This window comes from Bos indicus, chromosome 9, assembly GCF_029378745.1.
Source record: "Bos indicus isolate NIAB-ARS_2022 breed Sahiwal x Tharparkar chromosome 9, NIAB-ARS_B.indTharparkar_mat_pri_1.0, whole genome shotgun sequence".
NCBI lineage: Eukaryota > Metazoa > Chordata > Mammalia > Artiodactyla > Bovidae > Bos > Bos indicus.
In genome coordinates this window covers 44,839,111-44,853,658 of record NC_091768.1, presented here as the reverse complement: position 1 = coordinate 44,853,658, position 14,548 = coordinate 44,839,111, and the positions used below count along the sequence as shown (strand labels likewise).

The window sequence follows — 14,548 nt, the reverse complement described above, 5'->3', positions numbered from 1 at the left end:
TCTAATTTACCATGTTATCCATCGGGGCCTGTATGTGACAAACATTACAGAAAAAAGTTTTTGGAATGTATTATTGAAGTGAGAAACAAGAGCCTGTTATAATGAAGTCCTTCTGGGTGAGTTGCAAGATAGACTTTGGTTAAAATGAAGTGAGTTTCTATTTAGAGTATATTACTGCACAGTATCAGTGTATTAAATTCTTTCACAACTCTAAGATCAAATTTAACAAAGAATACTCACAATAAACTTGCTGGCGTCTTATTTCCAATACTGATTATGATTACTCTCAGTACTAATTAGACTAAGGATCATCATTTACATATACAGCCTAGTCGGGGAGAGGAAGAGGAAGCACTAAATGACTAACTGACTTTATAAAGGGGTCTTTGCACACATCTGCTGAAACAGGGCTCTTTAATTTCCATCTAATCGATTACAGGACTTCAGAGTTCCAACTGCTCAATTTTGTAGGGCTGAATCTACACTTGTGCTTTTTCAAAAATAGAATATGCTGAGCCAACTCAACTAAACATCTAGAATACTAGTCAGTGATGATTCTCAGAGTGTGCAATTTGTAAATCATAGATAGATACAGTGTATAGACAATATTCTTACCCTAAAGTTGGGTGTTTATGGCACAAAACTGGAGTAATCTTATTGACTCTGGAGTTTATTTTGGGGGAAGTTACTTAGGAGACATACAGCAGCTGAATACATATTTTTGCATATAGCAAAACTTATTCATCCTCAGGGGACAAAGGATCAAGTTGTCTAATTTCTACAAGATTGTGTTTTATACTTTTAATCCTAACATCATAACAATCAACTAAATTTTAAAACTCATCAGTTTTTCTTATCAAGGAAGTAGACTTCATATTCTTTCCTGTTTTACATGTACAGTTAAAACATTCTTTGTACAACTTAAATTTCTTTAGGAAGAGAATTAATTTTTTTTCCAAATACAGGTAGGTCGCAGAGATGCTACAGAAAGTGGTGGTGATACTTCAAGATCCCAGAAGCCCTAGAAGCTAATTTAGGTACAGTGTGAATTATTCTCTAGTTCTGCTTCATGCTGTCAGAAGGTGTGACCACTCGTGTGTTCTAAATATACTGTGCCGAAATCAGCTTTCCCGACATTGCATGTGCTTCTGTTTCACAATATGGTTCACACTCTGTCTGGTCTCTCAAGGGTGGGACGACTGCACCCACATCAGAGCTGTCAGCGCGGGCCCCAGGACTCCCGCAGGCCTGGCTACGGAGCCCTCACCTCGGAGTGCCACTGTGCCATCATCGGAGAGTGTGTTGGGGTCGAGGAACACTCTGGCTTCACCCTCTAAAGAATCCTGTACATATAATACTCGTTGGTTCTGCAAACCTGTATTGTAAAAATAGAAATACCTGGGGGACAGAGACGGTCTTTATTTAGTTGTGGAGTAAAACCAAACACATAAAAACAAAAGGAAAAACAACATACAAAGCTACAATTGCACATAGGCTGTGCCAGGGGACTACAGTGGAAGGTCCCACCAGCTCCCTGTACCTAGAATTTGTTACTTGAATTGCTTTAGGTATTAAAACAATTCACTGTGATTCTGCACATCAGCTAAATAAAGGCTGCTTTATATGCTAAAATGAAAACCGATATTCAGTAAAGCAGTAACTTTTTCTTTTCAATGGAGAAGACAGCAGATTTGCTAAAATGTACCAGTTCCCTTCCTTAGTCATGCTCCTAGGGCAAGGGGCGGGCAAACTTTTTCTGTAATGAGCAAGACTGCAAATTATTTAGGCTTTGGGCACCATACAGACTCAATCCTGCAGTTGTGGTATAAAGCAGCCATGAATAACACACAAGCAAATGACCATGGCTGTGTGCCATTTAAACTTCATTTGCAAAGTAGGAGGTGGGCGAGGCTTGGCATGCAGAGCATACTTTGCTGATTTCTGTGTCGGGGGAGTCTAATAATTTCTAAAGTGAATCTGTGGTAGTGGTTCCAAAAAGACTTAAAAGGCGAACAAGAGGCTATGTTTTAAGTGAGTGTCAGAAGGAGAGGAACAAGAGAGGTGAATTAATGGGTGCTCCCTCTTGGCCTACTGCCATTCTTGGATGGAAGAAAGGCATCTAATAAAGTCTTTTCATGTAGCATAAGCCAAAGAGGATTAATTTTAGAGGCAAATAAATCCCCACTGCTGTCTATGAATCATGCTATCTCACCAATTACTAGCCACAAGATAACAACTACTTCCTACAGTCTAGTTTCATCCTAGGACACATCTCTGCCAAATTTCTTAGTCCTTCTTTTAAGAATGTGGACAACAGACCAAAAAAAAAATACTATTTTCATAGTCAAGCATAGAAATGAATTGATTTTATAATGTTTATAAACTGGTAAGTTGTTTGGAATTTGTACTGTAAAATTTAAGGAAAGCAAAAAGAAAATGAAATGAAAGCAAGTTCACATACCTTTTCCCTTTCTTGAAGTGGCAGCTATACTTGGGATAGTCATACAATTCAGTCATTCTCTCTTTGTATAAACCTCTAATAGGACACTGCTCAAGAAACGGCACGGTAATCTTGTTCTGGGCCTCCACGAAAGCCTGGAGAGAAAATTTAAATGAACAAAGCATGTCAGATATAAGATTTTCCACATGCAGTGTTATCCATTAATATTACCAGCAAGGTTCAGCAATTTCACTCCTGGGACTATATCCTGAGGAGACAAAAACATTGTGTTGAGGAGGCATCTGCACCCTCAAGTTGACAGCAGCATTATTTACAACAGTCACAACATGGAAATGGCCAAAGTGTCCCCTGACAGACGAATGAATAAAGAAAATGTGGACGACATACAGACAAGTGTAATCCAGTCATAAGAAAAGTGGGATATCCTGCCATTTGTGATAACACGGATGGAACTTGAGGACATTAAGTCTAACGGAGAAAGACAAATACTGCATGATCTCACTCATATGTGGACTAATGTAAAACAAAACCAAAATCCACAAACTCATAGAAAAATCAGATTTGTGGTTACTAGAGGCAGGAAGGAGATAAGGCAAGTGGGAACTGAATGAAGGTGGTCAAAATGCACAAACTTCCAGTTATAAGATAACTACTAGGTATGTCATGTACAACATGATGACTATAACTGACATTGCTTTAAAAGATATAAATGTTGTTAGAATAAAATCCTGAATTCTCATCCCAAGGAAAAAAAACTTTTTTCTTCTTTCTTTTCCTATCTGAATGAGTTGATGGATGTCAACTAAGATACAAGCAGATCAAATCATTATGCTGTACACCTTAAACTTACACAGTGCTGTACATCAACTGTATCTCAATAAAAGCAGGAAAAAAGATTTTGGAAAAAATGTATCAGCAAAAGCATACTTTCCCTCAATAAATAACAGTAATACTCACACGGCACTCTGTACCAACCAAGTATTAACTCATTTAGAACTCATATTCAATGGAGAAGGTTCTTTTTCAGCCCAACTTTCTGGATGGGGAGACTGAGTCTTCAGTTCAGTTCAGTCGTGTCCGACTCTTTGCGACCCCATGAACCGCAGCAGGCCAGGCCTCCCTGTCCATCACCAACTCCCGGAGTCCACCCAAAGCCATGTCCATTGAGTCGGTGATGCCACCCAACCACCTCATCCTCTGTCGTCCCCTTCTCCTCCTGCCCTCAATCTTTCCCAGTGTCAGGTCTTTTCAAATGAGTCAGCTCTTCACATCAGGTGCCCAAGTCTTAGAGTAGTTCAAAAGGTGACGAACATTGCGCAGCTGGAAAGTGGCAGAGCCAGTTCTTGAATCTGTTCTCAATGAACACACTATTCCACTGCTCAGATCACATGCTGTCAAGAAAGGGCACTCACCCCAGGCCAAGGCTCCTGGCTTCTCAGCAGCCAGTGATCCCCAAATATCAGATATAAAGAAACCAAGCTAGAGATACAAGCTAGAGATACCCAGGTACTATCTAACCAAGCCAGAGATACCCAGGCACCAGCTTATCAATTTTGTTTTTGACAATTTTTCCAAGACCTACTACTCTTGTCAACTTGAGAACTTTGCTAAATGTTGAAACTATAGAGTATTAAAAAAAAAAAAATTGGAAAGTGGGTGGCACTGAGTAAGTTTATTGACAATAATGGTTTGGAAGAAAAGCAAGAGGTAGCCTCAGGAGGTCAGGAGATGCTGGCAGAGGAAGTGACAGTTTCTACAACAGATCAGTTGTATCCAAGCTTAGCCTGTTTATAACTAAGCAGTCAGAAAGTTTATAATACTATAAAATCCGGGCTTCATAATAATTCACATCTGGCTATTAGAAATGAAGCATGAATAAATGTATCAGCCCAACTGAAGGTTGAATCAAATGTCTATGCAAAGGCAAACCGTTTTGATAGGAGAAAACTTCAGGAAATGAACACCTTACTATATTCGGAATGGCACACAAAAGACGCATTATTGCTAGAGTCCATGCAGACTTAAAGGCCCACCCAGCTCAAAATGGTCTTTAAATGGGCTCTCCTACACAAAGCAATGACCCCATGCTGGAGAACCACGATTCTGTGCTGCGAGAAAGCTGCTCTAAAACTCAAGGTTTATAATGTGCTTGAAAACAAGCGGGAAAGAGTATGAGGTATGACTACAGTGATTAACAAGAGTTTTGCAAGAGGATCAATTCAGGAGAAATAAAACGGTTACACGTCACATTTCTCATTTCATTCAAACAGAAAATAAAACTGAGTCCCACAGAAATACAACTCCAACCACCTATCATGAGGGATTGGCAAACCTCACCATGGCCTGCTTTCCTATGGTACTCGAGCCTAGAATAGGTTTTATATTTTTAACAGCTGGGTGCAGGCAAGGGTGGAAAACCTAACAGTGACCTGGGTGACTCACATCATCTAAAATATTTCCTACGTGGCCCTTTACAGGAAGTTTGCTGACCCCACTCTATCTCATTAGGAAGTGTCCACAAAGATACTTTTTGCTTTTTAGTTACAAAATCGATGGACAGCTGCAAAGCCAGGAGGGGCAGCACTCCGGGGTGGGGTGGGAGTGGGGGTGTGGTGTGGTGCGGTGGTGTGTGTGTGTGTGTGTGTTGGTACTCTGCGGGGGGTGTAGTGTGTGTGTAGCATTCTGAGGGTGGGGGGGAGTTGAGGGGTGGGTGGGTGTGTTAGTCACTCAGTCATGTCTGACTCTTTGCAACCCCATGGACTGTAGCCCACCAGGCTCCCCTGTCCATGGGATTTTCCAAGCAAGAATACTGGAGTGGGTTGCCATTTCCTTCTCCAGGGATCTTACAGACCCAGGGATCAAACCCAGGTCTCCTGCATCGCAGACGGATTCTTTATCGTCTGAGCCACCAGGGAGGCAAAAGCATTACCTGATTTCATGGGTGAAGTAAACTGGACCTTTTGACATGACCTTCCCTCCTGTCCCTGGCCTCAGTCCACTGAGCTCCTCTCCCAGTCTTTGTCTCTGCTGGGTCACCTGTCGGCAATGTCTGTCCCCACCATCTCTGTGGGAGGTGGGAGCCTGAGCATCTCAAGCCCCATTTACTGCTGGCTCCATGTCACCCTGGGTGTGCAGTCTTACAGACACGAAAGTGGAGGCAGGTGGTAATAAGGTCACCTGGCCAAGGTCACTCAGTGAGTTAGCAACAGCACTGAAGCCAGAGTTATGTTCTTTCAGTCACTGTAACAGTGCCCGAGGCTGACTCCTGGCCCTCGTTTACCTTTTTAAAGGGCTCCTCTTGCTCTGGGTGGAGAACAGACAATGGGGGAGCTAAAGTGGAAACAGGGAAGCTGGTTAGGAGGCTCAGGCAGTAGTCTGGTGAGAGACAAGTCCATGTAGAATGGCCTGTCTCAAAAAGGAGCAGGGCTGGGACAGAGGGGAGGAATGGGAGTGGGGAGAGAGAAGATGGGTAAGCCCACGCTCACATCTTGGTCAGATGGTTGGTTACTAGAAGGGTCTCAGCAGAACGTTCAAGCTTCTGAGGGCTCCCACCCTGAGACCCAGCAGACTGAGAGTCCTAGAAGGGCCCTTTCTACTGGGGGTCCTCTGGGGAAGAAGCCCTGCAGCCTTCATTCCCCTAGTCCTTCTGATTTGTGTTTGGATGAGGCTGCACCTAGGCCTGACCCTGGCTCTAGGAGGACCACAGTGGATCCAGGAGTCATAGATCCTTAGTCAATTTTCCCTGCAAAGGTAAACTGTGCTCACCCGTGGATTCTATGCTGCTTGGCATCTCTCGGTACAATCACAACTGCTGCCACAGAATCCATCTCACACCAAAGCAGGCACACTGGCTTTTCTCATATGAAATGTTCGGAAAACCATCAGAACAGTCATAACAACGCTACCAAATAACCAGGCTCATTATATCCAATATGTCACCCACAAATGTTAGTCAATTACTTTAACTAGAGCAATATTTAAAGACGACACCCTTCCAATATCCAGATGCAAACAATGTTCAAGTTCTTAACAGTCTAAGTTCTATCATAATGTGCATCTTTATAATATGAGCAGGTCCTCTTCATGAAGGTGCAGGTAAAACTTCTGTTAAGGGGTTTGTGAAATTTAGGGTCCCAAAGAATACCAATAATGACTTCTTGGTCATTTATGGATTTAACAGTCTGACTTCTTGGTCTGAAAATTAGAACACATTTGGGGGAAAGGAAGAAGAGGTATAAGGATAATGAAAAGAAAAACTTGAGCAATTGTATGATGATAAAGAAGCAGGGTGAGGAGAATTAAATTACTCTTGTCCGGCAGGAGTCTCAGTATCCAAACTCATACTCCAGGGTATTATTAAAATCACTGAAACTCAAAAGCCCATGAAATGACACCAGCAGCTGAGCTTTTTAAAGAGGATCACGAGTTTAGATTTTATAGCTATGGATGAGTCTGAACACATTTTTCTAAGAATAGTTGCTCAAAGCTAAGAAATCCAATTCACATTTCATTTTGCCTTAACTATTAGAAACCTTGAAAGGGAAGTTTCAGTTATGCAAGACAACTAAATCCTGCTGTACAACACTGTGTTAACAATACTATATTATACACATTAAATGCCATTAAGAGATCAGAATTCGTGTTAAATGTTCTTACCATAATTTAATAAAAAGAAAACACAGCTACCTGGCAAAGTGTTGCTCAGTTTGGGAGCTGGAGATGCCTTTACCTTGACTGTTTCCAGAATTTTTTTCAAGTTGTCCTCACATCAATCCACTAACTATCTCAAGTCCTTTCACAAGCACTAGTCTTACGTATATGAATAAAGAGGATGCATAAGTTACTTATTAAATAGATAAAGTATATAACGAACATAGGGCTTCTGTGGTGGCTCAGTGGTAAAGAATACACCTGCCAAAGCAGGAGACGTGGAAGATCCCCTGGAGAAGGAAATGGCAATCACTCCAGTATTCTTGCCTGGAAAATCCCATGGACAGTGGAACCTGGTAGGCTACAGTCCATGGGAAGGTCACAAAAGAGTCAGACGCGACTGAGCGACTGAAAAACAACACAGAACATCACGATGGGCAATACAGGATTAAAAAGATGAATCACATGCATAAAGATAAAAGCTCTAGGAGAACAAATAGAGGGAAAGCCACTCCCAGGATAGGGTGGAGTGGGCCTCAGAGAATGGGGCAGGCAGGCAGTCCAATGACAGAGGGACTTCCAGCTGGGAGACTGTGGCACGGGTACCATTCGAGTGAAACCAGGGAGAGTGCTACCTACATCCCACAAACCTGGAGGAATTTTAGCTGCAAATTATACATACACGAGGAGGTATATATGTAGGTGTGTGTGTGTACATGTATGTGTATACATACATATGTGTACATATACATATGCACACAAACATGTGCGGATAACACTAACACTCATATATATATATGAGTGTGCTGGTTAAAGCAACTATGATCAAGGCAAGTGGTTGGTGTCACAGCACGGACTGGCAGTGTTTTCTGTACAGTCCTGTGTAAGGAGCTGAGAGCATCCTGGAGGTCAGAAGGGGAAGCACCCGGACCCCTCTCTTTGCTGGAAGTGTAGCAGAATTCAGAAATGACTCCCCAGGTGCAAGGACACACCCCTAAAAAAGACGACAAGAGGTGGCAAAGTTCATCTGGGAGGCTGCAGGACCCAGGGCCAAGAGGGCTGGGTGATCACATGAAAAACTAGAGGCAGGTCGTGCCAAATACAGTGAGAGGCAGCTGCTCCAGGAAACAGGTCTAGAAATTGAGACTATAGAAGAATGGAGGCACGTACTTTACAGGACACACTTAGGAACTGACACCCCACAAATGAAAGAAAAAAGTGCCCCATATTTTGCAGTGTTCTCTGAACATTTACAAACATTACCAGTACATCAGATCAGACCAAAAAGGAAACATTAAATTCCAAGAAAAGCTTGTTTGGGTCATGTTTGTAACTACAATGCCGTTATACTGACCCAGGGAGGTGCCTTTCTCTTCCTGGTCCCACAAACCCCTACAAACCCCAAGGGCGAGAAATGTCAAATCCAATTGGTGAGATCCCCAAATCCATAAGGCTTATCTTTTAACATTAAAAGCCCAGTGTGACTACAGAGGAAGTAAAGGGCATCAAGAGATGGATTCACTTTTCCTTCTTGTTTGGTGAGTTCATCAGATACTTTTTAGCTAGTAGATTCTTTCACTCTCTGAGCTATTGAAATTTTTTGCTTTCATAATTTGAAAATGTTACACAGGACCAAAATGTTTCAAGGTAGTTTTAAACACACCAAAAATGTCTGAAATATGAAAATACTGGAATCTAAAACATAACAAATTAACTGAATAAGCAACTGAATAGGTTTTTAAAATTTTTTTTGAAAATAAACTGCCCCAAATTTAATTCTGCCAAAAAATAAAGAATAAAAATTAAAAGTGGGTCCCTCTCTGCTCTCAGGGTAGGAAGGGCCCCATTGAGCTTCCTGCTGCATGTGGGTGACAGACCAGGTGGAGCCTTCCAAAAGCCCTTCCAGGTCTCTTTCCACCTTCTCTGCCTGTCCCCAGGAGGGCAAATCAACTTGTTCCCCCACTGGGCGAGTTATGCCAATCAAAGGGGAAGGAAGCAGAAAGTCTCGCTATGACCTTAGACTCAAGCCTTGGTCTCAAATCTCGCCATTACCAGGGAGCTCATTTGAAGCTGGAACACTAACCTGACCTGGCTCTGTTCTTCAGTGTACATACTACTACTGACCAGGAGCCTGGCAAGGACAGAGGCGATCTGCACATCAAGTCCAAATCTAACTAAAAACCCACCCAGGAGGAAGTTAAACACATGCATATCCTTTCTTGAATAACTCTTGTATCACTGAGGAAATCCAAACGATAACAAGACTATTTCAAAAATAAGAAAACCAAAACTATCAGGAATTAAAGTTCTTGTTGTTGTTTAGTTGCTCAGTCGTGTCTGACTCTGCTACACCATGGACTGCAGCACGCCAGGCCTCCCTGTCCTTCACTATCTCCCTGAGTTTGCTCAAGTTCAAGTCCACTGAGTCCGTGATGCCATCCAACCATCTCATCCTCTGTCGTCCTCCTCTCCTTTTGCCATTAAAGTTCTTAGAATGTGACAAAAACACCTGAAGCTGACATCTGTTTCTTTTCAGTATCTTAGGATGCCCCACTGATAGACTGGAGTTGGGGTTGGGGGTGAGGTGTGACCTCTGCTAGCCATCAGAACTCCCCTCCCTGAGATCCAGGGATTCATCCAGGGCTGGGCAGGACACCCATTCAGAAGGAGGCTCAGGGCTGGTCCAGGGGTTTGTTTAATGACTCACACACATCAAGGCAGCTGACCTGATTGAGTCCACAGCACAGATTCAGGAGTGTACCTGGAACAGGCTCGGGGGACAGTTGGGGACTGGGTGTGCCATGTGCTGAAGGGCAGTGCCCACACTGTGATGGATGAAGTACACGTGGCCCAGGGAAGATGCTCTACACCCAGATACAAGGCTGCTGCTGCTGCTAAGTCGCTTCAGTCGAGTCCGACTCTGTGCGACCCCAGAGACGGCAATCCATCAGGCTCCGCCGTCCCTGGGATTCTCCAGGCAAGAACACTGGAGTGGGTTGCCATTTCCTTCTCCAATGCAGAAAAGTGAAAAGTGAAAGTGAAGTTGCTCAGTCGTGTCCGACTTTTAGCGACCCCATGGACTGCAGCCTAGCAGGCTCCTCCATCCATGGGATTTTCCAGGCAAGAGTACTGGAGTGGGGTGCCATTGCCTTCTCCGAGATACAAGACTAGGTCTGGAAAATGAGTCACACCCTCAGGAAGTCTGGGGTTCACCCTCTCTTGATCAGATTTTACCATTTCTGGGTGCCAGCAGCTTACACTAAATGTCATAAAATGTCAGTGATATCCCTGTCTATATTCTAATTATGTTAACTCCTTTCTACATTCTTCACATAAGTTAATCCTATTCACTTTCATAGGCCGACTCTTCCATCAATTCTCCTTGACATGTAACAGTCAATAAAGTAGTTATGAACCCAGGACAAGCAACCAGAATCCTTTTTTAGGAACCGAGGTGAACAATAGAAGGAGAGGCTATCTCATGAGATCTGGGATTGTCAGGGCTGTGTAAAACCTGAAGGGGCAAGGACCATCTTTGTCTATCACGTGGGAGAGGCTACTGGAAAACAAAACAACCAGAGAAAAGTAGATCACCTAAGAGACAGAGGCAGACAGGTTTACAGAAATATCACAAGCAGTCCTAGATCAAGCTGTGCCTTACGGCATGTACTGATCTTCAATTACGTGAACTTCTCAGCTCTTTTTAAACATATATATATAAAGGTGCTGTTCATCACGAGTCCTGACTGATACAGCTCTTTCAAGAGCCCCTCAGCTCAAGCACCCCAGGCTGGAAGAGGATGAATCCACCAGAAGCTTGATGCAGAAGCCTGGAAAAAGTGATCATCAGTAAAGGAGAAAGAGTGAAATATTAATTAAACATTCTAATCAAAAATCTTTAAGGTAACAAAAAAATAAAATAAAAATAAATCAATGAGTTAGAAAATTAAAGGATACAACTTAAAAGTTCTAGAACCATTCCTTTCTAAAAACAAACAATCCCCCCACCATCATATTCAACCAAAGTTCTGGCTAAACTAATTATAAAGAGGAAAGAAGTTACAGATACTGGAAATTTGAAATGATAAAGAAAGACACACAAACATGGAGAATAAAGTCATTGTAAGAAATATTTCACATAACCCCATGCTAGTAAGTTTTAAAATCTCAATGACATGGACAATTTTCTAGGAAATACAAACCACTAAAATGGACCCAAATGAAAGGAGATATGAACAGAGCACAAGAATTGACTGCAATAAAAGAATTTGTCCTAGATAGCTCTAAAGCTTTAAATGATCAAGCAGATAATCCCTGTGCTATTTAAGCCAGTTAATAATAAATGCAATAACAACCATTTATTAAGCACTTGTGCCTACCACTCTGCTACATGCTTCACAAACATTATGACTCAGTTTTTACCACTACCATATATAGTAGTTTAGTCAAGGCTATGGTTTTTCCTGTGGTGTGAAGAAGGCTGAGCGCTGAAGAATTGATGCTTTTGAACTGTAGTATTGGAGAAGACTCTTCAGAGTTCCTTGAACTGCAAGGAGATCCAACCAGTCCATTCTGAAGGAGATCAACCCTGGGATTTCTTGGAAGGAATGATGCTAAAGCTGAAACTCCAGTACTTGGGCCACCTCACGCGAAGAGTTGACTCATTGGAAAAGACTCTGATGCTGGGAGGGATTGGGGGCAAGAGGAGAAGGGGACGACAGAGGATGAGATGGCTGGATGGCATCACTGACTCGTTGGACGTGAGTCTCAGTGAACTCCGGGAGTGGGTGATGGACAGGGAGGCCTGGCGTGCTATGATTCATGGGGTCGCAAAGAGTCGGACACGACTGAGCGACTGATCTGATCTGATCTGATCTGATCTAGTAGTTTTCTCCAAATTATAAATTAGAGAACTGAAGTTTAGAGAGGTTGATAAGCATGATCAATGTCATACCTCTGGTAAAATTGTGGAGTTAAAATTCAAACCTGCCTACCTCTAAAGCTATTCATTAAACAACTATACATTGTTGCTTTCCCGTGAATAAACAGGTTCCAAGATCTTGAAAGAGTTCTCATCTGCTGCTGGGAAGAACAGGGTAGAAAAGAAGTTCTGGAAGAAGGGAGACATTAGGATGCTACTGAATGTCTAGCTCGGTGGCAATGCATGCCTGAACTAGGCAGTGCCAGCAGGGATAAAAACAAGAAGGGTATGAGATTTTACAGAGGCAACTGGAGGTTCAGAGTATCGTGTGCATGATTATATACACAGCTGGTCCAAATGGTCAGAGTGCCATCCAGTGCTATACAGGAGAGTTCTTGAAGTCTTTATTATGACATACGCCTTGATTTCCCCCAGTGAGAAAAATCAGAATCACAAATAAAGTCCCTCCAGTTTACAAAGATACTCTGAGCAAGTGAGGCATCTATGAGAATTTTAGCTCCTTGAAAGTGCCCTCTATAAAGCAAAACTATTATTATTCTCTAATCATCTCTAAAAGCACAAGTATTACTGTTCTCTAATCATGTCTAAGCATTCTCTAAGGCAGTTTTTCCAAGCTTTCTGGATCTTAAGAATTACCAGATGAGGTGCTTGGGAAACAGATTTCTACTCCTATCCGATACTCTAAAAGTAGATCGTGGGCATGTCTATTTTTAACAAGTACCCAGGTGATTTTGGGGCTTTTCAGGTGGCTCAGTGGGTAAAGAATCCACCTGCAAAGCAGGAGGGTTCAACCCTTGGGTTGGGAAGATCCCCTGAAGGAGGGCATGGCAACCCACTCCACTGTTCTTGCCTGGAGAATCCCATGGACTGAGGGGCCTGGTGAGCTGCAGTCCACATGGTCACAAAGAGTTGGACACGACTGAAGCGACCAAGCACACATGCACTCATGCACAGGTGATTTTTATGACTGAGTGCTTTCCCCCTGGACATGGCAGACATCTAAGAGAAAAGAAGACGGCTCAGAGAAGTCAGTTATCTTCGTTCCTTAGTTGTTGGTTCTTTAATAACTGTTTTCCCAAAGATATCATGTCTGATGTCAACATTTGTCACAGAGGAAATGTAGATTATTGGAACCAAAGCTGAGTAGTGCTTATGGGGAAAATATTAATGTTAAATGTACTCAAGCAGCTTAAGAATTTCATCAATGGTTTGGGGGCTGCTTTCCCTGGTGGTGAACAAATTGGGCAAGACTCCCAGCCTCTACTCAAGGTGTGGCTCAGCCTCCTTTTGGCACTCACCTCCAGCAGCTCAAAGGTTAAGGGGCTCACCATCTCCAATCTCTGGTCTGCCTAGGATGGCATGTGATTCCAAGCTGGCATGGCCCACGTTTCTCTTGCTCATGACAGCTCATCCTCCTCACCCCCATGTAATCTAATGTTCCGATTAGTGGACACACAAGTAAACACAGGACAGGGGAGGAAAGGGAGGGTATGAGCACCCTCCCTTGGAGGAGGAATGGGAACGAAACCAGTGGACCTGTGGCATTTGGGCTGCCAGGATCCATTTTCCTCCCCAGGGTTCTCCCTGCTTAGTGAGAGAACTCCACATAGCTGTCTTGTCACTCCGGAAGCAAAAGAAGGTCCCCAAGGTTTCTATCAAATCTTTTTTCATTGCCACAGTACAGCCAAGGGATGAGCACAAACATGTCTGGAGGCTGGCCAAATAAAACTCCCTCTCCTGGGATGCAGTCACTGAACAAGGGGCAGAGGGCTCAAGGACTGTAATCACGGATGCCATTAGCAGTGCTGCCCGAAACGTGGAAATTCCCACCATGGAGCTCTAGAACTACCTGGTTCCTGCCTGCTCCAAGCCTAGCTTTCCAGTCCACCCAGAAGCTGGCCTCATTGTCCTTGCTATGAATTCCTTACTTGCCAAACGTGGCCAGAATTCATTTCGGCTGCTTGCCTCAAAAACCCCATTGCAGAAAGCAAGAAAAAGACAAAAGGACTGCTTAGAAAAGAGGATGGCCCAGTAACAGCAAACTCTATCATACTTTTGACAATTACCCCAAGCACAGATCAAAAGGACATGGTTCCCTAAATACACATTTCAACTGTGGATTTACAAGAAGTATTTTTATGAACCATACTAAGGCTAAACATTTCTGTAGGAGGTGATGAAACATTTTAAGACCTTAGAAGTCTTGGAGATTGAGATAATAACTGGTAATATATTTACCTAAAGCACTTCCTGTTTCTAGTAGAGAAGGAACGACATAGTAGAAATTCTCAAACCAGGTCCTTACATGAAACATTAATAATGGAGGGCAGGGCATTTCACGGTAGGTTCATAAACACCAATTAAAAGAGGTGTTTTCCTAACAGCTTCAAGGTAATCTTGGCCTAGTTTAATCATTGAGCTTTAGAACAATAAAACCACACTTACAAGTCATAATTCCAACCACTGGCAGAGGTGGAGATTCAATGCTCAAAATA

General features: G+C 42.9%; 1 protein-coding gene across 1 annotated transcript in view; it reads right to left on the bottom strand.

Moving 5' to 3' along the window:
* PREP (prolyl endopeptidase) overlaps positions 1 to 14,548 on the bottom strand; it is a 132,571-nt gene that overhangs the window by 103,777 nt on the left and 14,246 nt on the right. The window contains exons 3-4 of the mRNA XM_019967296.2: positions 2,462 to 2,595; positions 1,268 to 1,398 (exon numbers count right to left, since the gene is read on the bottom strand). Coding sequence (XP_019822855.1) covers positions 1,268 to 1,398; positions 2,462 to 2,595 — 265 coding nt within the window. The remainder of the gene's footprint in view (positions 1 to 1,267; positions 1,399 to 2,461; positions 2,596 to 14,548) is intronic.